Consider the following 23,678-nt stretch of genomic DNA (forward strand, 5'->3'; position numbering starts at 1 on the left):
TGACCGCCTGCTTTTCTCCACAGATGCTGCCTGACTTGCTGAGTTCCTCCAGCATCAGAGTGTTTTTCATCTAGATTCCAGCATCTGCAGTCCTTTGTTTCTCCTGGAGTATCCTGTTCTGGCCAAATTTGACTGATGAACACATGTCCTTTCCTGAAGTGATACTTTGGCACTTTCCTCTCAGCCGTGGGCTGAGATCAGTTGCCATCAGCGACCCTTCTGTGGTCAGAACCCCCACATCAACACCATTGTTGACCGTTGGCTCCACCTGTTCAACTGCCAGGACTTCTGGTTGACAATTGCCACATCTTATAGTGACCCAGTGGGCAAAATAAATTCCCTCTAACATCTAAGTTCAGCATGAAGGTAGAAAAGGGCAAATAACCAAAATCCCCCTCCCTCCCAGATTGTTGGAGGACATTTAAGGTTGTTGGTCAATGCTGATACTCAGATGTGAAGCATTTCTAACACAAGAGTTGTCTAAATAAATAATTGCAGCATATAGTTAAGGGCGCAGTGACTACTATAGGTGTACATTTTAAATTCTCTGTGTTGTAAAATATTTGCGGCTGCAGTAAGTTCTCACACACTTGAACAGAATGTGTTCCACTTTCTGTTCTGCCCCTGGGAACCCTGTTACCTCAACAACACAACCACTGTCCTTGTGATAAGTCAAAGTCAAGTTTATTGTCATAATCATAAGTACATGTGTGCCCAAGTGCAATGAAAAACTTATAGCAGCATCACAGGCACATAGCATCAGAGAAGCAGCATTCACAAGAAAGCAAATATTTGTAAAGTAAAGATAAGCAAGTGAATATTTGCTTGGAGAGAATGGTGTGTCTATAATCAAATGAATCAATTTATAATCAATAAGTGGCTGCTGATTAATGCATCTTCAGAGTAGTTGAACACAGACGACTCCTAAATGCTCACATTAATTGTAAGAGAGATCAATGGTGATTGAGTCAGGCATGGCCTTCATTATTCATGCCTCATCCCTCCTTATCTGGGCACCGAAGATATTTCCTGACCAATTAACAAATTGATCTTCCCTGTCTAAACACTGCTCCAGATTTAGTTCAGCCTAAAGGCAAACCCTTAATGAAGAAAGATCTCATACACTCTTGTCCTCTAAACTCCTCTAAACCCATTTCTACTTTACTCTGAATAATAAGGCTACAGGCTAATTAGAAAGCTGAATCACAGCATGAACCATGGCATTTAAGTAGTTTACAATTATTATCTATTCCTTGGTTGGATTCCAGCCTTTGACTTTTTCCCCTTCGATATATCTCTGTGCTTATTTAATTGGTGTTTTTGTTGATGATGTTGAGAGGGTGTACAACGTCCTTGGTGCACTGAGTGTTAGGGGTGATTGCATTGGTTGCAGTGTCTTCAGACATGTTATTATCTACAGAAATAATTCAAATTAAATAAGCAAGATCTTAGTAGCAATCTTTAAGGTGAGCATTGAGAGGGTTCAGAGAGGCTCCATGTGATTTGGAAGGCTGAGGGAGAGGGTAGCTACATATGTTGTGGCTAAATGTGAGGTTTGGCAATAACAGGAAGGCAGGTTATTAACTGAACAGTGACAGATTGGGGAGGGGGAGGTGTAACAAGATCGGTGTCCTTGGGCACCAGCCACAGAAGGTGGACATCAGGTACGACAGTTGGTTAAGAAGGCCAAGGGTGTGCTGACCTTCATAACGAGAGGAGCAGGGATGTCCTGCTGCAGTTGGACAGAGCCTTGCTGAGGCCACACTTTGACTATTATGTGCAGTTTGGTCTCTGTATATGAGGAACGATGTTCTTGCTGTGGAGGGAGTTCAGTGAAGGTTCACCATACTGATCCCTGGGATGGCAGGACTGACGTATGAAGACAGATTGGGTCAATTAGGTTTATATTTACTCAAGTTCAGAAGAATGAGAGGGAATCTCAGGAACATTCAAAATTGTAACAGGGCTGGCCAGGTTAGATGCAGGAGGAGTCCAGTAGTAGACTGATAGTCTAAGAAGACAGGGTAAACTATTCAAGACTGAGGAGTAATTTCTTCTCCCAGAACGCAGAGAGCCTGCGGAATTCTTTACCACAGAAAGCAGCTGAAGTCAGATCATTGCATACATCCAAGAAGGAGTTGAATATTATTGTTGATGAGCAGTCTGGAAGGGTTGAATGCCCTACTCCTGCTAGTCCTTTCTCTGTTACAAGATGGTGTGTGGAGTTGGCCTTGCATCTGGTCTCAGCTCTCCAATCTCTGTCCACTTTTGTGAATCTTCTGACGTACCTTCATGTCCCATGAACCAATCAGATGCCAGGAGCTCCGACTCCAGCAGACAGGGGCAGCCGTGGATGGTTCCTGCTGCTACCTGAACACGGGCAACACAATAACTGACTCAGTTCTGAATGATGGAGCAAGAACAGAAACACTGGTGAACTCAGCCAGTCAGGCAGCACCTGTGGAGGGAGGAACCAGTCAGTGTTCCACGTCCGGGACCCATGCTTAGAGCTGGGGGACAGGGGAGGGGTGGCCGTTTGAAAAGCAGAGCTGGGGGCAGAATGAGGTGGGAGGCAGAAGTCTGTTTGGGGACTGGTTTGGACAGACCAGGTGATAAGGAGGGTGAGTACGGACCGAGGGAGACGTCTTACGGGAACGGGGTGAGGAAGGGACATCGGCACGATAACGGGGACGGTGAGAGAGCAGTTCACCTGAAGTCGGAGAACTTGGTGTTCATTCCAGAGGTTGCAAAGTGCCCAGATGGGAGATGAGATGTTGTTCCCCTGGTTTACGTTGGGCCTCACTATGGCAGTGGGGGAGGTCGCAGGTCGCAGGCAGAGCTCACAGTGGGGTTGGCAAAGAAATTGCCAGCATCAGGAAGCTCAGGGTCACCCCTGTGGACTGAACACAGCTGCTCCACAACGTCCTCACCCAGCTGTGTTTGGTTTCTCCAGTGCAGAGGGAGCACACTGTGGACCCTGAGTGTGCTACACTGGGTTGGAAGAAGAGAGAGTGACTCACTGCTTCACCCGGAGAGATAGTTGGGTCCCTGGGTGGTGGGACGAGAAGTGGTGAAAGAACAGGTGGTGCATCTCCTCTGGTTGCATGGGAAGGTGCGGTGGGATAGGGAGCGGAGGGTGGGGGATGGAAGAGTAGACCAGGGGGTCAGGAAGTGAGCAGTCCCTGTGAAATGCTGAGAGGGGAAGAGGTGACTGGTGGCGGGGACGTTGGAAATGCCTTTGCAATTGTTCACACACATCAACTGGCAGCAAAATCCAGAGTAGCTCCCTCACCATTTGTGTAGTAAATGAGCAAGAGATCAACGGGAATAAATGGGGATTTACCTAGCAGTTCACTTCTGGAAGTCACAGAGCAATGCAGCACAGAAATAGCCCCTTTGGCCCAAATCATCCGCACCAACCAAGATATCAAAACCTTTCCTATCCATCTACCTGTCCAAATTGTACCTGCCTCAACCACTTCCTCTGACAGCACCTTCCATATACCCACCACCCTCTGTGTGAAGAAGTTGCCCCTCTCACCTTAAACCTATGCCCTCTGGTTTTTGATTCCCTTTCCCTGGGAAAAACACTGAGTGTGTTCACCCTACCTATACCATTCATGATTTTATACACCAGTATAAGGTCACGTCTCAATCACTTGGAATAAAGTCCCAGCCTGTCTACCCTCTCCCTATAACTCAGGACCTCGAGTCCCAGCAACATTCTTGTAAATCTTGTTAATGCCCACATGGAAGTTGTGCAACCGGTCCAGGGCCAGGTTCAGTGTGAGGTTCCTCAGACACACAGCGTTCCTCATGTTTTGCACAGACTGGGGAGTCAGCTGCTGATTTTCGGAGAATTTACAATAAAAACATCTTGTTTGTGAATCAGAAGATGAACAGATTAACATCAGGCTGCAGTTTTTGCCTCTTCCTTTTTGGTAGATATTTATTGAACCATGATGTAGTCACATCTTTTAGATATTTAGTGGATTTAGGATTGTCAGCCAATTGAAGCAGTTTGCCCTGTGAGATTTGATGCTTGGTTGTACGATGAAGGAAGGGGAGCTGAGAGGCACCCTATCAGGCATCTTACCATGGGATTAGCTCATGCGGAGTAGGACACTAATGATCTGACTCTCTGTCCCTTCCCCACAACTGCAGCTCGAGTCATCTGAGCTCATGCGGAGTAGGACACTAATGATCTGACTCTCTGTCCCTTCCCCACAACTGCAGCTCGAGTCATCTGGAAACAAATGGCCTGAAGAATTTCCATCTGGCAGCCTGAACTCAATCCAATGGTCTGTTGCAATGTTAAACCGTTATCAGCAACACAATGATTGGAGGATGGAGGGGGCTTGGTCAAGTTCAGTACGACGATATGACAGAGGTCCACAGTGCCTGTGATCTGATTGTGAAAGCCCCGTCCAGCTAATGTTTCACTGCGGAACCTTCCCAACAAGACAGCAAACAGAACATAACGAGAGACCAGTGTAGGGGCCCAGCAACCTCTAGCCAGTGACAGGCCACACTTTCATACCCTGTAGCATCTGGTTAATCATTAACACCAACCTTAGCCTTAACTACACTCTCTGAGTCATATTTCCTTCATGTGCACGTGGGCTTATCGAGTCCCCTTACTGTAACCAACAGTGTCACAGCAACCAATCATCTCTGACCTGTTCGCAGGAAGTAAGGCTCAGTCAATATTATTTGTTCAACTATTTTCATTTCCATAAAGTATTTCAGATTAAGAAATATTTCTTGTGTAATAAGGATATTACACTGAGACAGTTAAACGAATAGCATAACTGCTATAAACAGTTGTGGTCTTGTGATCTTGCTGAGTATTCACAATATCTAGTCTAAGTGTGAAAGGATGTGTTGCTTATTGATAAAATCTCATTAGTTTCTGCGTACTGTTATTTATTTACTTGAACAGGTTTGTAATACTTGTCGAAATGTCATTTATAGAATTAGAACAGTCCAGCACAGGAACAGGCCCTTCAACCCACCACGTTGTGCCAAACTAATTAAACTAGTAATTAAATGCCTAACTAAACTAATCCCTTCTGCCTGCACAATGTCCATACCCCTCCATTCCCTGCACAATCGTGTACCCATCTAAGAGCCTCTTAAACACCTCTATCGTATCTACCTCCACCACCACCCCTGGCAGCACATTCCAGGCACCCACCACTCTCTGTGTAAAAAAAAACTTGCCCTGCACATCCCCTTTGAACTTACCCCCCTCTCACCTTAAATGCATGTCCTCTGGTATTAGACATTTCAACCCTGGGAAAAAGATACCAGCTGTCTATCTATGCCTCTCACAATCTTATAACCCTCTATCAGGTCTCCCCTCAGCTTCAGCCACTCCAGGGAAAACAACGCAAGTTTGTCCAACCTCTCCTTATAGCACATGCCCTCTAATCCAGGCAGCGTCCTGGTGAACCTCTTCTGCACCGTCTCCAAAGCCTCCACATCCTCCCTGTAATGGGGTGACCGGAACTGAATGCAATACCCCAGATGTGGTCTGACCACAGTTTTATAAATCTGCAGCATCACTTCCTGAAAGTTATGTCTGTTACGGGTGTCTAGGGCCCTGCACAATGGGAATTCCAAATTATGGCTGCAAAGTGAGCAATTCTGTCCAAAAAAATCCAATAATGTTTCTTGCAGGACTATAATTGAAAAGAAACCCCCTTTGTACATTTAGAATGACAGTTAAGTTTTTAGATATTTCACCATCCAAACAAACTGTAACATTGAAATTGATCACTTTCTAAACTGCAAATAAGAGCAACAGATGAAAATATAACAGTTTAGAGCCAGGAATGGATAAGTATTGAAATCACATTATGAGGCAGAAGGAGTAGCACTTGGACGCTGATATCCAAATGAGAATGGTAACAGAACTGAGGTAGAATTCACCACATCCACCGCCCGACTCACTTACAACACTTACAATGCACCAGAGACAAACCAGTGTGATTGACCCAAAGACACTCGATTCAAAGGCACCTAGGGATGGCAATAAATACTGACTGATCCAGCCACACCAGGAACATATCAACAAATAAAAAACCTTTCCAAAATGATTGGAACTCATTACCATTTCATTCTCACTCTGAAATGTCTGACAAGCAAGGTACCAGCACCAAACCTTGGAAGGATGAAGATCTATTGTGGTGCCCTCTTTAAAGAACATTCCCTGTATATCTCACACTGTAGCTATTGCATCTTGTACCACAAACTATATCTCACACCACCGTTCACTAAATCAAACTGTATTCTAAAGAATACTATGGAAAATCTCTTTTTCAATAATGGACTTGTTTTGAAAGCCAAATCAGCACCAAAGGGTTAGTCATAGCCCTGGTGAAAGGGTTAGAATTTCCTATTATGTTATAAGTGAGGGGAAAATTCCAGCCACATTGCCTAAAGCTAGGAACACAGGTGGCTCACTGTCTGTTCATGAAAACGTTGCCTCTGGCAGATTTGCACCATCAGCAGAATTTGACATTTGGAGCAAAAATCCCTGGGCCTGGCTGCACCAGAAGGTTCACCTCAGTGCTAGGCCTGCAGTTGTTTGCTCTCGTGTCAAGGAGAGGGAAGACCAGTGACCACACATCACTAACTAGCTTCGGCACTGCTTGCTAGAGGAACATTACTTTTACCTGGTTGCTACTTGTACTCTCCACGTGAAGACTTTACTGCCACTGTAACTGCTCCAGACAGTGGAACAGCAGAACAACACTGTGATGTGTGACGTGATGTGGCCGCACTGTTGTGATCAATGCTGTGTTCTTAGCTTTGAGGGGGGGGGAGGCTTCACCTTCTTCTGCTGTTCAGCAGTTTTACTCAGACTTCACTGACCTTGAAGTGGAAAGTCCCAGGATTTTCATAATTTTTGCTAATCTGTTTGTTTTCTTATTTTTCTTAAATGCTTTTTTTTGCATCACAGAAGGTTTCTGAGCAGTTGATTGGTTTCTGTAACCATTCAGTTGTGGTCAGATTTTCCTTCACTGTTAATCAAATTCTTTAAAATATTGTCAGTGCAAAGTGAAGTGACGAACGTTGAGTCAAGTTGGATCAGGCTGGGGATGGCCATTTGGAGCACAATGCCTGAGTAATGAGCACCTGTCTCCTGCTGCATCAGTGCACGGTGTTTAAGCTCTGATCTCACTATCAGATTTCAGCAGGAGCCACCACAGTCCATTCCCTTCACACACCACCATCTCATCAATCAAGCCAGTTGGCACCCAGTCAAGCCAGCCTGCATCTCTGAAAAGGGGAGGTGGTGGGAACCATTACCCAGCTACTGGGGCCTTACAGGAGCCTCTGGTGTGTAAGACGGAGAAGGGGAGAGAGATCTGTCCTCACAGTGGTCGGGAAGACCCCAGGCCCATGCTGAAGGAGCAGTGGGGAGAGAGGGTGTTGCTCTCAGTGGGATGGGTCAAACCATAACATGGAGATGCACTACAGGAGGTTCGTTGGTCTCACACATAGAACTAGGCGCAGCACAGGGACCGTGCGATGCAGCCTCTCACCAGTGTATCACCCCTCACCAGTAGTTTCCATCAATCAGTGTTCATATCGTCCCCACAGCCTCACCTTGGGCCCTCGCCACTTCCACACACTGCCAGCTATTCAGCCATGGCAGGCACTTGGAGACGTGGATGCATCTCCCTCTCCTGCAGGACAAGACGGTGCATGACCCATACCACCTCCCCTTGACATGCCAGGGCATTACAGTCACCGAGTGGCCCAGTCCAAACACACCGGCAGTTGCAGTAACCAGAAACTCAACCAGATCACCACATAAGCACCGTGGCTATGAGAGCAGGTCAGAGGTTAAGGGTCCTGTGGTGAGTGACTCACCTCTTGATGCCCCAAAACATTATCACCATCTACAAGGCACAAGTCAGGAACAAGATAGAACACTCCTCACTGACCTGGATGAATGTGTCTCCAACAAGGACCAAACGAATGACAGTGGTAGAGCACAGACGCTGTCGGACCAAGAGAGGTGTCTGGCATGAGCCCAGACCACCTCGTCCATGGCAAGGGGTACTGTCTGAGGTCAGGACATCCTGGCCAGAGCTGCTCCAGGTCATCCAAGGGGCTGACTGCAGCTCTTCCACAGCCAGTGACCTAGCCCCTCCCTCCTCTGGGACTCTGCAGTCACAGGGGAACAGACAGATACAGGGAGACTGGCACTAGAAGATGCACCAGGGTGATGAGTCAATGAACTGGACCTTTGTCATCGTTGGATGTGCCACATTACACTGCTCTGTGACTGTGATTTCAACTCACGTTGGTTTCTCTCTAACTCTGACTCTGAACACAACCCATTCTGACAACAGAGCCCATCCCCATCTGTACAGGTGACTCCTGTCTGCAGTTCCCTTGCAAATGGCTCTTTAACCTTAAATATTACTCACATGTGCAGCTCTTGTTACCTCCAGATGATTTCAAACAGAACTCGTTCTGGTGATCACTTGGAAGAGTCTGTTCTAATGTGTACAGGGGATTAATCCTGTTCACAGCTACTAGCAGGTTGCCAGAGTTTGTCCTGGACCCTTGTTGTTTGGAATGTAAAGGTCACACCCAGGACAATTCACTTGGTGGACCTCCCGTTGATTCTACTGTCTCCATCCTGAGAGTGTTGGGGACCTCCTTCCGACAGGAGGGGACCTGGGAACTGAAACGTTTCTGCAGGCCTTGTGTGGACCAGCCTGCAAAGATTGAGGAGCCCAGACAGTGGAGTTCCACAATGTCCAGAACCGTTAACCCTGTTTTTTCTGCACAGATGGTGCCTGAACCACAGAGTGCTGCCAGCACGTTCTGCTTTCGTTTACCTCCACGTTAATACCAGCAGCACCGATCAATGAAGTGACTTTGCTCTGGTGCTGTGGTGTTTTCTTCCTTGTGTACCTGTCCCAGTGGTTGTGGAGTAGTTCTCCGGACCTTGAGCAGAGCTGAGGAGAGGAATGGGTCACACAGAAGGTTATTGCAATGCATTAAAGATAAGATAAGATTTCTTTATTAGTCACAGGTACATCGAAACACACAGTGAAATGCATCTTTTTGTGTAGGATGTTCTGGGGACAGCCCGCAAGTGTCGCCACACTTCCAGTGCCAACACAGCATGCCCACAACTTCCTAACCCATACGTCTTTGGAATGTGGGAGGAAACCGGAGCACCTGGAGGAAACCCACACAGACACGGGAAGAATGTACAAACTCCTTACAGACAGCGGCTGGAATTGAACCCCGGTCGCTGGCACTGTAATAGCGTCGCGCTAACCACTACACTACCGTGCCTGCATCTCCTCAACTTAATGCAAAGTTCACATGAGTTACTGCTTTTTGCTAATGACATAATTTTACTGGCAGGAAACCTTGTATCAGGGTGCAACACTGATAGGAAATGGCAGAGGTATGAACTCGCTCTTCACAAACCAACTCTGCCCAAAGTCCTGAGGTGGGTCATTTGGGTTAGAGACCTATACGTGCAGAGATCAGTAGAGCACACCTAGAAATAGATGAGACACTCGCTCATATTTTGAAGATGATTCCTAATGACAGCTCGACTTGGGAGCTGAGGGCAGTGATACATTACAGCAAAATTTAAAAAAAGGACGAATGTATCAACAGACATCCGGATATTGGATCCAATAGTGCCCAGTTTTCATACTCACATTGTACATTAAAGATGACTTATCGAGCAAGATTGAGCCCATCAGGGAACAGCCTCCACCACTTCCGTAAACACTTCTCTGTAGCACTTTGACATTTTCTGCCATTGTAATGCATCATGTGCTAGCATATGATGTCACAAGTCATAGACCACACACTCTCTCCAAAGTTGCCTTCAACTGGAACACGGGGTCCAACCCAAAACTTTAAACACACAAAAAGCTAAAGCCAGTATTACGATATTGTGGTTTCAGTGTGCATCAGGAACACGGGACAGGCGCCCATACTCACTGTGGCCCTCTCCCTTGCCTTTTCCCTCAAGCCTGCGGCAGCTTGTTTTACAGCTGTTCTATTGCTACCATGGGAAGGGTCCTTTAAGGTTGGATGTCCCTCCCAGTATGGCAAAAGCGCAGTGGTTGGGACTTCCCAAGTAGCTGCCATCGGGGACTGCGTACTTCCCATCCCAGAACAGGGTTCTGTGTGCAAGATGTTTTCAACTTATTTTTAGCCAAAGCCATGCACCTCCTGCAGGGAATCCATTTGAGTGTTTGCGTCATTCACAGAATGTTTCACACTTCAAAAGTGGTGTGAGTCTGATTTCCAGGCAAGTAACCAGCGGAACATCAGCTGTGGACAGCACATCTCACCATATCCACATGTGCTGCTTGAGCTGAGGGATTACTGAGACTCCACGCTCCTGAAAATCTTTGCTCAATGTGGAGCTGAATAAGCCTGTTGATACATTTAGCATTCAAAGCTGGCTTAACTACAGATGGTGCAATAAGGCCCAAAGTCTCAAAGCTGTGTTAAATCTGCTTCAGAGATTATAAATGAGCACATCTCACTGAGTTGAGTTGGTGCAGATATTTTCATGAAATTTAGCTGAAATGATTCACATGGTGGAAACTTTCCCCCTTCCTGCCCCTCCCCCATTCCTGCCCCCCCCCCCCCCCAGGCCTGCACATTGGGGTTTCCATGTTATTTGTAAGTTGGAACCAAAGCCACTTTTGGACTTTGCTTCCGTTGAATCCAACGTTCACTGGGCAAGTGGTCTGGTCATGGCGCAGGTGTTGAAGGATTCCTCCCGGCAGCTCTGGGTTTCTTTTGAGTGTGACACGTGTCTGCTCCTGGGTGCTGCTCCCTGCTCCCTGCGGACTGCGGTGTTTGTGTTCAAGGTTGAGGCACGCCATTATCTCTCACTCTCTTCACTTCCCCCACCTGTGCACAATGCTCTAACTGTTGTCTCATAGTGGGGGCAGCTTGTCCTTGGTCACCAGCACTGAGTGTATTCGGGACTGTCAGTACAGGGCTGTCATCATTTCCCGATGTTCACTGAAAAGCTGAGCACGACTGGCACAGTGTGGCCCAGGAGGCACATTCCTCCCTTACTCTGATCGCCAGTCACTTTGTAATGAAGACCAACATATTTGCTTTCCTGATTGCTTGTTGTTGTTACTTACTGATTTGTGCACATGGATACCCAAGTCCCTCAGAATGTCCACGAGAATTCCAGTCGGAGAATGGTTCTGGGAAGGCCGGTGGATCCATTTTACACAACATGATTTACAATCATTTGGACAATTTGGTGTTGGACATTCTCAACATGATTCGGAGAATATTGGTCTGGTCTCAGTGCTCTGGGTCATTTGGAGGAGTGACCAGTACAATGCTCGATGATCAACTGCGAAGTCAGATCCTCAGTTTTTGTTGAGCATTTGGTGAAGACCTATAGAAATCAACTGGTTTTAATCAAACCAGTGCGATTATTGGAACAATTTGTACTGGATCACTAACCCATTAAGGCCTCATTGGGTTATCATTAATGAGGTCAGATATAATGCGGTCTGGTCATGAATGGAGATTCGCTATCTTCAAAGCTTAAACTTTGATGGTTCACTGATAAGTTAGATTTACTGATGCCTTAATGGGGCTTTCGAACGTTACGTGATTGAAATGTCATTATTTTTCATTTATTTACAAGTTGTGTTTGGGAGGGGTCACTGCCAACATTTGCCCTTTAACAATGCTACCAGGTTCATCACCAATATTCTTCCAACTCTGAGCTTTTACTGTTCATGTTATAACATTGGATGATTTGTACCAGGCAACTTTTCGATAACATTTAATTTATATTTGTTTTTTGTGGATGGAATGAGCAAGAAAGTTCTCTCACAATTAACTGAGTAGCATCACCCGTTTATGGACATCAGACCAAGGAGGCCATGTTGAGTCATGGAGCAGAAGGGAAGTCCCCCTTTCATGCTGAGGATTTACCAGAGATGGTGAGAATGTGGGATTTTCTCACGGAGCTGTTAGTGCAAATAGCAAAGTGGATTTTCAGGGAGAGACAATGTAAGAATATAAGAGGCCAAAGAAATGCAGAAGATTGGGAGGAGGTTGGAGTGGAGCATAAATGTAAGTACAGACTGGCTGGGCCGAATGGCCTCCTGTGTAATAATTCAAAGAAAGATGAAAGGCAGGTACAATAATAACTTCTAAAGGACAGTTGGAGAGGTCCGTGGATTGAAAGGGTTTGGAAGGTTATGGGCCACACACTGGCAAATGGTAGCTTGGATGGGGCATCTTAGAGAAACAAAGGACTGCAGATGCTGGAATCTGGATGAAAAACACAATGATGCTGGATGAACTCAGCAGGCCAGGCAGCATCCGTGGAGAAAAGCAGGTGGTCAACATTTCGGGTCAGGACCTATCTTCAGTCCTGAGGAAGGGTCCTGACCCGAAACATTGACTGCCTGCTTTTCTCCACAGATGCTACCTGGCCTGCTGAGTTCCCCTAGCATCACAGTGGATGGGACATCTTGGTTGGTATGGACCAGTTGGGCCGAAGGGCCTGTTTCTGTGCTGTATAACTCTATACCTTTACAATTTATTTTGGGTTTCAAAGACATGGTGCAGTTTGAGGATAAATATTTCACTAATACCATGACACAGTAAGACACAGTAAGACTTGCAGAAAATTCAAAGGACAATCAAACTTCCCATTTCCTAATTATTGGCCAAAGCCCCTGGTGTGGAGGAACAGAGGGATCTTCGGGTCCACGTCCATAGATCCCTCAAGGTTGCTGCGCAGGTCGATAGGGTTGTTAAGGAGTGTTGGCCTTCATTAGTCGGGGTATTGAGTTCAAGAGCTGCGAGGTAAAGTTGCAGCTCTATAGAACTCTGGTTAGACCACACTTGGAGTATTGCATTCAGTTCTGGTCACCTCATTATAGGAAGGATGTGGAAGCTTTAGAGAGGGTGCAGAGGAGATTTACCAGGATGCTACCTGGATTGGAGAGCATATCTTATGAGGATAGGTTGAGTGAGTTAGGGCTTTTGTCTTTGGAGAGGAGGATGAGAAGTGACTTGATAGAGGTGTACAAGATGATAAGAGGCATAGATCGAGTGGACAGTCAGAAACTTTTTCCCAGAGTGACAATGGCTAACATGAGGGAACATAATTTTAAGGTGATTGGAGGAAGATATAAGGGGGATGTCAGGGGTAATTTTTTTACACAGAGTGGTGGGTGCGTGGAACGCACTGCTGGCAGAGGTTGTGGGGGCAGATACATTAGGGACATTTAAGAGACTCTTAGATAGACACATGAATGATAGAGAAATGGAGGGTTATGTGGGAGGGAAGGGTTAGATAGATCTTAGAGCAGGATAAAATGTCAGCACAACATTGTGGGCCAAAGGGCCTGTACTGTGTTGTAATGTTCTATGTTTAGCAGACAGACCCAAATATAATCTAGAAACAGTCAAGTGATCGTTGCACTGATGTGAACATTTTGGATTAATGAATGGTCAGAACAAAAGAACACCCAGTATGCATCTTACATCAGATCAGACCCTCTCTCTCAAAACACCTTCCTATCACTCTTGAAGCACAGGTGTTTTAATTATTTGTTCAAAGGTGGCAGCCAATGAACGGATAGAAGGTCGAGGCGACAAGAGACAGCAGACTCTGGAATCTGGAGCAACAAACAACCTGCTGGAGGATCTCAGCGGGTCGAGCGGCACCTGTGGGGGCAGAGGAATTGTCGACATTTCAGGTAGAAACCCTGCATCAGGACCCAAAATGTCAACGATTCCTCCCCCCCCCCCCCCCCCCCGCCCCAGATGCTGCTCAACGCACTGAGTTCCTCCAGCAGATTGTGTGTTGGCCAGAAAGTCCTGTGTTAACTCCCAGATGGGGAGGAATGTTGGCCATGGCACTGAATAACTATCCCCAGAACTTCACTCTCAGCACCAGTAGCGATGGAGCTGTTGTCCCCTCAGCGCATCAAAGTTGTTGCTATGCCAGAAGCAGTTCACGTTGCCCAGGATGGAAGTGTGGGCTGAACCACACATCTCCGACTCAGGTGAGGAGACTGCCACCAATTGGACTTGAGTGATACTGCTGGCAAATGTGTAGGAAGGGCAGCTTGTAACAGTGTCTTGGACATGGGGCAAATAATTTTCCAAGTCAGACATTTTGTACTAAGGGGAGATCATTGGAGCGTTGATTTGGGTGTGAGAGTCTGCTTTCCACTACACCATTCTGGTTCATGACTGGGTGGAGTAGGTTTGTGTCTGCCTATGGGTGAAGGTTTGCATAAGCATTGTGTGTGTTGCTAGAGCACTCAAATTGTATGAGACTGTGATGAGTCATTCTCATGGCCTTGGACTCCATCTGAGCTGATGATGTCCGTGTTCTCTCCACACTGACACTGATTCCTTCACCTCACTGTGTTTCCATAGATTCAGTGCCCACATACTCCACATCATCACTGAATTTATTCAAACTTCCACAGTGAAGTTTCTCTGTTCAACACTCAGTGAAAATAACTATTCCCCATCTTAACAGCAAAGTGTTTCCCTGCCACCAATTCCAGGGGTTTGATGTTCCTTGAACTGTTCTTCCACTGCACTATTTTGAAATGCTTTGACAAGTTCGGAGCCCAGTGATAAAATATACCAAGACAATCAAGGTATTATTTAAACATTTTTTATTCACTGGTCATGTTTCAGTATGTTGTAAACTCAAATCAGGATAAGGGAATACAAAGGTATACAAGGTTGGGATTTCTTAACTCCTGTCAATATATACGTGTCCACAAGACCATTTTAGTAATAGTTACTGTTAGAGTGCAGTGGAAATATCTGACATTGCACATCCATTCCTGCTGTACGGTTCTCCTCTCACCTGTGAATGAAGTCGTAAAATTGCTCAGCAAGGTTGTCAAGTGGTGGAGCAGTAATCTAGCCCAGGGTCTGGCACTAATCGCCTTAATAAAATGTTAATGCCAATATTCATATAAGAAGCTTTAACAACTTGACAAGCAGAGTGGAAATGTGTCTATGGTGCCTGAGAATAAAACCTGGCATACACAGCATAATCATCTGGGCTGATATTAGTATTGACTGGTGAGGTTTGATTTGTGTGTTTATACCACTACATAGCATCTGATTAGTCATTGGCATACTCTGTTTATGAATTACCAGTGCCTCAAAGACTCTTCATTTCTGGAATGCAGTATGAGTAATGAGATATTTAAACCCACACACAGAGATTCCACTGGCTTTGAAGTATGCATCAGATCAGGAATGTCCTTATGTCAGAGGCTAGCACACTGCATGTTTATTACCGGCTTTAACTTTGTCAACAAACATTTTTTCAGGTCTAACTTTGAAAGATTAAGCAGCAATCTCGCTAGGGTTGTTGTTACATCACTACTTCCGCTCCCCTCTGTACAGCTTTGCTCTAAACTGATGTACAGGGTGACTGTTCGGATGACAATGGCTCTCCCACCCCACAAAGTTAAAAAAAATGCTTCTGATGCTCAGCAGAATGCCATAGCACTCCTTATCGTTCACTCATTGAAACACTGCAGGAATGGATGTGCAATGAATGATTTGCACATTTCTATTAATTAGTTACGTTATTCACACCGGTCCTTCCTGATTGCCAAAGCAGTATTGGAAGCAGCATCTCCCCAGCACCCGTCTCCTCACTGAAACTTAGCAAAGTTAATGTTGCAAAATCAGCAACATTTTACAGGTTCTAGACACTTTATACATAAATACAAACACTTAACATTTAGGGAAAGAAGTATGTACTCAGTCAATAAACATCTTTAAACTCACACTCTTTTCTAAATACAAGTATTTACAAATTTTTTAAAACTTCTTTATAAAGTTGCCTTGTAGCAAACAACCAGTTTCCACAAACTGTTGTCCATTAAAAGCAAGTGCTGGAACTGTTGTATCTTCTTCAACTGGAAAACGTGGGAATCTTTTACTGAACAAACTAATCACTATGGCTTCAACACAAATGAATTGATGCTGCCAAGCTGGATGTTTTCAAATCTGATGACCATGGAATTATAAATGTTAACAGTCTGCAAAATATTGAAACTAAGGCATTTGAATGTAATCAAATAATCAAATATCTCCAATATATGTGGCATCACTGAAGAAGAAAGTTATTGCCAAGTATCTTGTGCGTCAAGGATATGAACTTGTAGTTTATATCCAATACTGTGTTACATAGTACACCTTTTACAATGTCTCCACCAATTCCAGAAGCTAATGTTTTAGTGGTCAATATGTGACAGATCCTGTAATTAACAAACATTGTGATTGGAGGTTTGGTTGGCCAATGGCGCCGATATTTATGGAGCTGAAGGACGTTCACATTTCTCAGTTCTTCCTCTCCCAGTGCATCACCTGGAAACACTAGGCCCTTCTCCAAAAAGGGAAACCTCACCCTATGCACAAAGTACACAGGTGTGAGGTAACCAGCTCAGTTCCAAACACATCAAAGCAACAAAATGCCTCCTGCATGACCTGAGATCTCTTTGATCCACTGTCCCCTGGTTCCATGATCTGCTGTGTACCGACCATCCTGGGGACAGTGCATCCAGACAGCGGCATTTGTTGAAACCACCCTGTGGCCATGTCCCCTTTCTCCCATTGTGAGGGTTGGATCTGGAATGTAGATATCCTGTAACAAAAAATGGGGGAAGGCCAGAGAGCACAGTGGAGTGAGGCAGCCTTTGTGGTGATGATACTAGTGGAGAGGGAGCAAGGAAGGAGGCCTGGAAAACAGAGTACCCATCCTTAAAGTCTACTCAATAGACAACGTCTGCTTTCCCACTATGACTGGACCACCCTGTGAAGAATGATATCTGCAATTTTCATCAGCTCACTCCAAGTTAGAAGTATTCAGGTTTGACTGAACTGCTGAGAAGAGGCGGAGGAGCAGGGAGGTAGGGAGTGGATCAAGAACCTTGCTCTCTGCAGATTTAAAATAATTCAGCTGGATCAGTAACTACCATCCAATGATCTACTTCAGATTTTTGTAAGAAGAACTTTAAAAGAAAATCTTCTTCAACATCCATCCCAACAGTGCCTACACTTTAAAAAGTACCTTACTGGTCTTAAAGGGCCTTGGGCTGTCCTGATGGAGGTGTGAAAGGCGCTATAAAAATGCAGGTTAGCCTTTCCTAGCCCTTCCTCACAGAGGAGGAAGAGTAGGTGGCCTGCTAGTGGGAAGTGGTGAGGGGGTTCCTTAAGATGGTGGAGGGACCAAAGGCAGGGAGGGAGGAAGCCAGAGGAGCCACCGAAGCAGCTTAAGGTTGATCCACTTCAGGGGGACTGGGAGAAGCTGGGGCATTCACACACACAGAACATTGCTTCATTGTTCTGTGGTGAGACTGGAGAGGTTGGGGCTCCTCCAGTCAGAGGAGAGAAGGGAAGGAGAGATTTCATGAAGGTGTCCAAAATCAGGATGTGTTTTGATTAGGAGAAACCACTTCCAGTGTCCGGAGGCTTGGTACACTGAGTGAAGGGGACCAATAAAAGGGGAGATGGAGAAAAAAACAATTTGCTGGTGGAACTCCTGTTGCTCTGCTCCAGATTACAGCATTGTCAGCCTCTTGTGTCTGCCAGATGAAGAAACAGTTTACTTGCTGAGTTGCTGTGGTCTGGGATACCTGCCTGAAAGGTAGATGGGAAGATATTCAATGGGAACTGGATAATTACTTGAAGAGAAAAACTTTAATTGGGAATTGGTGACCCATTCACAGAGAGCTAGCACAGCCACAAAGGGTAACTCTGCGGGAGGTGGAGATGACTTGGAACACAGGGTGGCGTGGCCTGGGTGTGAAGTAAAGATCAGGCCAGGTGCTGGAGGTGGTGTGCAAGGAGGGAAACTCGAGGCCACGGGTGCACTGGTGATGTACCCCCAGAACCTGAGCCACTGAGGACTGGTGACAGAGCAAGGTCTGAAAGGCAAGGTTCTGTGGGATAGAACTAGACAGCCTTGTGCTGGATCCTGTGGGCTTTGAAACCCCAGTATAGAGAAATATTCAATGAAAGCATTACACTCTGGCTTAAGTGGACATGGACAAAGCATCAGCTCCAAACCACCACTGGGTAAATTCATCTTTAAAAGCAAAAAGCAGAACCCATTAGTCAGAGCTACCCATTGGCAAGATCACTGATTACAGCTTTATCCATAAATGATCAGGGAGTACCACAGCCGTAACCTATCATCCTCCCCATGTACGGGACTTCTGATTAACAGGGTGATCAAAGCTCTGGCCTGCAGTGCCAGCGATGAAGGTCTGTCAGGTCTTGGTCCAAGGGAAGTGATGAAGCAAACAGACAGGAGATATGGGATGCCAAGGGAACACACAATGGGATGCACACATGAAGTTGGGACAGTGAACAATTCCATTTACCATGATATTCTCCTCACTGTAACAGCCGGAATGGGTGCTTGTGAGCCCAGACAGGAAGAATGGGACACGGGCCTATAACATGAAGCCTTCAAGGGGCAGGACAATGGTTGGCGATGGTTCCTCAGCTCCTCTGACCACATCCTCCTCGTGAGTAACTGCAGCACAGAGCGGCAGTGGTTAATCACTTCTTCCTCCTGAGTCTTGATCAGAAAATCATTCCCTTCATTTTTTTATTGGCAGACTGATCCAGAATGGGCTCGTTTGTGAATACCTCACCCCCAAACAGGGTCTCGTTTTTGAATTAAGACTGCCTAAAAGTCTCGTTATATGGAATTGGACTGAATGCCAATCTTTCTTCATATCGAGAGTGCTGCAGGCTGAGAAAGGTCTTCTTCATACGTTAAATTAAAGAACTCATTCAGGTGATTAGCTTGTGGGGTTTTGCAGCAATCTACAATTGCACCAAAGCATCCTGTGGCCCTGTCTGTGCTTACAATTCTCAAGTAGGGGGCCTTTTAAGGCTTTAGTTTACAATCGGCATTCCTGACTTGACCAAAGAATCTATAGTGTGGCCAGTTGGATACCTACTGTATGCTCACCTGATGTTAACCTGTTAGAAACACCCACTCACTCAACATCTACAGTGAGATCACAATTCCTCCTCTCCTGAGATGTAACATCAATAGTCACCACTGTGAGTGCAGCAGGAGGCTGGAGTCCAAGATTCTCCTTCATTGTGAATCAGTAGCGGTCCCAATGCATTCAATACTGGAAGCATATTGGCCCTAACACAATTATTGCCATTTCCCTCAGCAACCATTAGAAACTGTCCATAGTTTACAAACAAGAATCCAAGAGCTTCTCATCTTGTAAAATCTTTGCCCTCAATGAACATTCCAGTCATTGTTTTATAAAATTATTTACCCCAAGCTCACAGGAACTGAAGTCTTTCCAGTTGCATTGTAATGCACAATACTTGCATGTTGCTTTAGGTAGGTAATGTCCTTTAACTAATCATCTATCTTCTCCATACTGGGAGAAGATTTGAACCTGGACATCGTTGCATCTTAGCTTTGTACAAAAATAGAAATTCATTTGGGGTGTTTTACACTGGTGAATAGAGTAAACAAAACTCAATTCATCGGCTGCAGACTTCTCAGGAACATCATTCAGCTCAGCAAAGCCTCACTCCATCTTTAAGTAGCATCTGCATCGTGCTTGCTTTACAGAGTGTTCTTGCTGCAGTGTCCATGGTGTGCAGTCCGTTCTCCAATCTTTTGTTTGCAGTAGTCTTTAAGTTTGTTTATATCTTGTACGAGTTCATTGGTGTTGAAAGAGTCAGCTGTCCGTTTGGAACCACTTCATTGCCATCATCCTCCAACAGCCCAGATACATCAGCATTGGGGATGCTGTCATGGTAACTGCTGAAACTTATGTTGTCTTCCTTCAGCTCTATTGTCCAGAATGGAGCATTCAGCTTCCGGTTTCGGTACTCTCGGTAAACGTAGACAGCCGCCACAAAGCCCATGAGGAGGACCACCACGGCGATAATGACCACCAGCACCACGATGTTGAACCGGGTCCATGAGATTTCGGGGGCGATTGGGGCGGATGTGCTCACTCTGCCCTGAGTGGTGGTCAGCACTGTCGACAGGAATGTCTGGTCATTTGTACCCACTGTACTGTTAGTAACCGGTGTGGCTGTGGGTGTGGTGCTGGTACCCAGCTCTGTGGAGGTTGTGGGCAGCACTGTGGTTATTTCTGTGTCGGGGGATGAGAAAGAGAAAGTGGTTAATGAACACTGCGGAAGGAATAATCCCAATTAATTAAAGGTGGGTCACAGAGAATACAACAGTAACTAGGAATAAAGATAACCGCAAATGCAGAAATAAAAACAGAAAATACTGGAAACACTCAGCAGGTCAGGCAGCATCTGTAGAGGAACAGAGTTAAGAATAGCACCCTGGGAGAGCCTTGAAGCAAATCCCAACCAGAAACACATAGCTCCTCAGGAGCTTTCTGAGCATCTGCTTCCCAATATTATTCTGACATTTCTGTGATGAGATACTGTCCTGCTCTGAAGGCCAGGCAGTAGATGTTTTGGCTGGTGTGGAGGAATTCTGATGAGATCTGCATCACTGCCAAAAAGACACCAACAGTAAATGGGTATTTGTACCAGCTGCCTCATGGAAAGTAACTGGCGGCACAGGAGCTGGCAGCTCCACAATGGTGCTGATTATAAGTACCTTCCCTGAGAAGCCCTCCCTCCGTAAATAACCGAACCATGAGGAACTGGGAGAATCCAGGTCATGAACCACACAATCACAGAAAGCATCCTATCCGGATACATCACGGCTTGGTGTGACAACTGTTCTGCCTAAGACCACAAGAAACTGCAGAGAGTTGTGGACACAGCTCAGCACATCACGGAAACCAGCCTCCCCTCCATGGACTCTGTCTACACTTCTCACTGCCTTGGTAAAGCAGCTGGCATAATCAAAGACCCCACCCACCCCGACATTCTCTCTTTTCTTCCCTCCCGTTGGGCAGAAGATACAAAAGCCTGAAAACACATACCACCAGGCTGAAGGACAGCTTCTATCCTGCTGTTATATGACTCTTGAACAGACCTCAAGAGTACAATAAGATGGACTCTTGACCTCACAATCTACCATGTTATGACCTTGCACCTTATTGTCTACCTGCACTGCACTTTCTTTGTAGCTATAACACTTTATTCTGATTCTGTTATTTAAAAAATCTTTATTTATACTGCACGGTAACAGGCCCTTCTGGCCCAATGAGCCTGCGCCGCCCAATTACACCCACGTTAACCTACTAACCTGTACATCTTTGGAATGTGGGAGGAAACCGGAGCACCTGGAGGAAACCCACGCAGTCATGGGGAGAACATACAAACTCCTTACAGACAGCTGCGGGAATTGAATGTGGGTCGCTGGCGCCGTAATAGCGTTACGCTAACTGCTACACTACGGTGCCTGCCCTTGTTTTCCCTTGTACTATCTCGATACACTGATATGATGAAACGATCTGTACGGATGGCATGCAGAACAAAGTTCTTCACTGTACCTCAGTACATGTGTCAATAATAAACCAATTTACCTCCAATTTAGAACTGAAATATATTTGTGTAACGTATAAAAACATCGTTAGCACTTTCACCTTACCCCTGCTCTGCCTGCACCACAACATTTCAATAGTGTCCTTTGATTTTTTTTAACCTGGAACAAGAGAAATAGAAGGGCAGTGCTCCAGCTTCACTCTCACTGAATTCATTACTGAAACTACTTACCAGCAATAAAGTGCCATCTGCTAGTTCCTGCAGCTCTGTCCCTGAGGTCCCCTGGCATTTGTATCAGACTGCACCACATTAACATCAACCACTTAGCCAATTGTCCCATAGATGACACACAGTTACCAGCACCGGTTATTAATCATGAATAATGGATAAGCATTTCAAAACAGAATATTTAATAAAGCAATGCATCATCATTGTGTTCAGAGAAGTGTTGTCTGATGCCTCTCAGCGAGTTCAATACTGACAGGAATGATATGTGAAGTACCCAAAGTACCTAAAGGTAACGTGGGACCCATGTGCTGCACAAGGGTCGGACCTGCAGCCTCCTTCACTGGTTGGTGATGGTGGAAGACAATACAGGGACCCAGCGAGGCAAATGAAACCAGGCCACATTCCACCATGTTCCACCATCACCAGGGTTAGAAGGGAAAAAATAAATTCAATTAGCATCTTAAGTCCTGTGAAGAGCTTATCATTACGGTGATAAGCACTCAGCAATTTAAGCAATTATTAAAAATACTTTAACCTGTCATGTTAAACAGAAACACAATGGATGGAAGGGCTGTATCAATTTTTGATGTCGGGCGGGAACTTTTTATGAACCATGACTTCATTTTCAGATACATGGCTTTTCACTGCATAAAATCAAAATCACCATCTATGTGAAATCATTCAGTATACTCTGATCTACTAAATGACACTATTGCCCTTAATAAGCAGCTCAAATTCAAAGACTATTGGAAAGTAACTGGATTAAATAAAAATGAAATAAATTACAAGTGTGACTTTCTTTATGTCTGTGCAACAGGTTCACTGAACCCCGGATATCCCCACAGAATGCTCAATGAACCCCACCTATCCCCACAGAATGCTCAGTGAACCCCGGATATCCCCACAGAATGCTCACTGAACCCCACCTATCCCCACAGAATGCTCACTGAACCCCAGATACCCCCACAGAATGCTCACTGATCCCTGGATATCCCCACAGAATGCTCACTGAACCCCAGATATCCCCACAGAATACTCAATGAACCCCACCTATCCCCACAGAATGCTCAGTGAACCCCGGATATCCCCACAGAATGCTCAGTGAACCCCACCTATCCCCACAGAATGCTCACTGAACCCCGGATACCCCCACAGAATGCTCACTGATCCCCGGATATCCCCACAGAATGCTCACTGATCCCCGGATATCCCCACAGAATGCTCACTGAACCCCACCTATCCCCACAGAATGCTCACTGATCCCTGGATATCCCCACAGAATGCTCACTGATCCCCGGATATCCCCACAGAATGCTCACTGATCCCCAGATATCCCCACAGAATGCTCACTGATCCCCGGATATCCCCACAGAATGCTCACTGAACCCCGGATACCCCCACAGAATGCTCACTGATCCCCGGATATCCCCACAGAATGCTCACTGAACCCCACCTATCCCCACAGAATGCTCACTGATCCCTGGATATCCCCACAGAATGCTCACTGATCCCCGGATATCCCCACAGAATGCTCTCCAAACTGGACGTGTGAAACTGTCGCAGCTGCCTCCTCGCTGACTAAGAAATGTTTAACTGCACTCTGCAAGCCCAACTGTGAAGTGGGAATCTGGGGCTTCTGTCAGCTCCCAGCTGTACTCTCTGCGTCAGTAAAGGGGTCGGAATTGATCATGGGCAAGAACAATGAATTGAGCTCCTGTGACTGAGTTCTCCTGTTTTCACCATACAGACATACAGGATAGAGTCGTAGAACCAGGCCCTTCGGCCCACTGTGTCTATAGTGACCACCATGCCTATCCACACCAATCCCACTCACCAGGATTAATTCCGTATCCCTCTGTGCCCTGCTATTTCAAGTACCTGTTAAGATGCCTCTTAAATGTTGTTTCTGCTGCTGCCTCCGCCCCCTCTGGCAG

At 45.8% G+C, this 23,678-nt stretch overlaps 1 protein-coding gene across 1 annotated transcript in view; it reads right to left on the minus strand.

Annotated features, from left to right (window-relative positions):
• Positions 1 to 14,707: 14,707 nt before the first annotated feature.
• LOC127582148 (multiple epidermal growth factor-like domains protein 9) overlaps positions 14,708 to 23,678 on the minus strand; it is a 199,302-nt gene continuing 190,331 nt past the window's right edge. Inside the window, exon 6 of the mRNA XM_052037198.1 lies at positions 14,708 to 20,195. Coding sequence (XP_051893158.1) covers positions 19,738 to 20,195 — 458 coding nt within the window. The 3' untranslated portion in view covers positions 14,708 to 19,737. The remainder of the gene's footprint in view (positions 20,196 to 23,678) is intronic.

Source organism: Pristis pectinata, chromosome 23 (genome assembly GCF_009764475.1).
Source record: "Pristis pectinata isolate sPriPec2 chromosome 23, sPriPec2.1.pri, whole genome shotgun sequence".
In the NCBI taxonomy this organism is placed as follows: Eukaryota; Metazoa; Chordata; class Chondrichthyes; order Rhinopristiformes; family Pristidae; genus Pristis; species Pristis pectinata.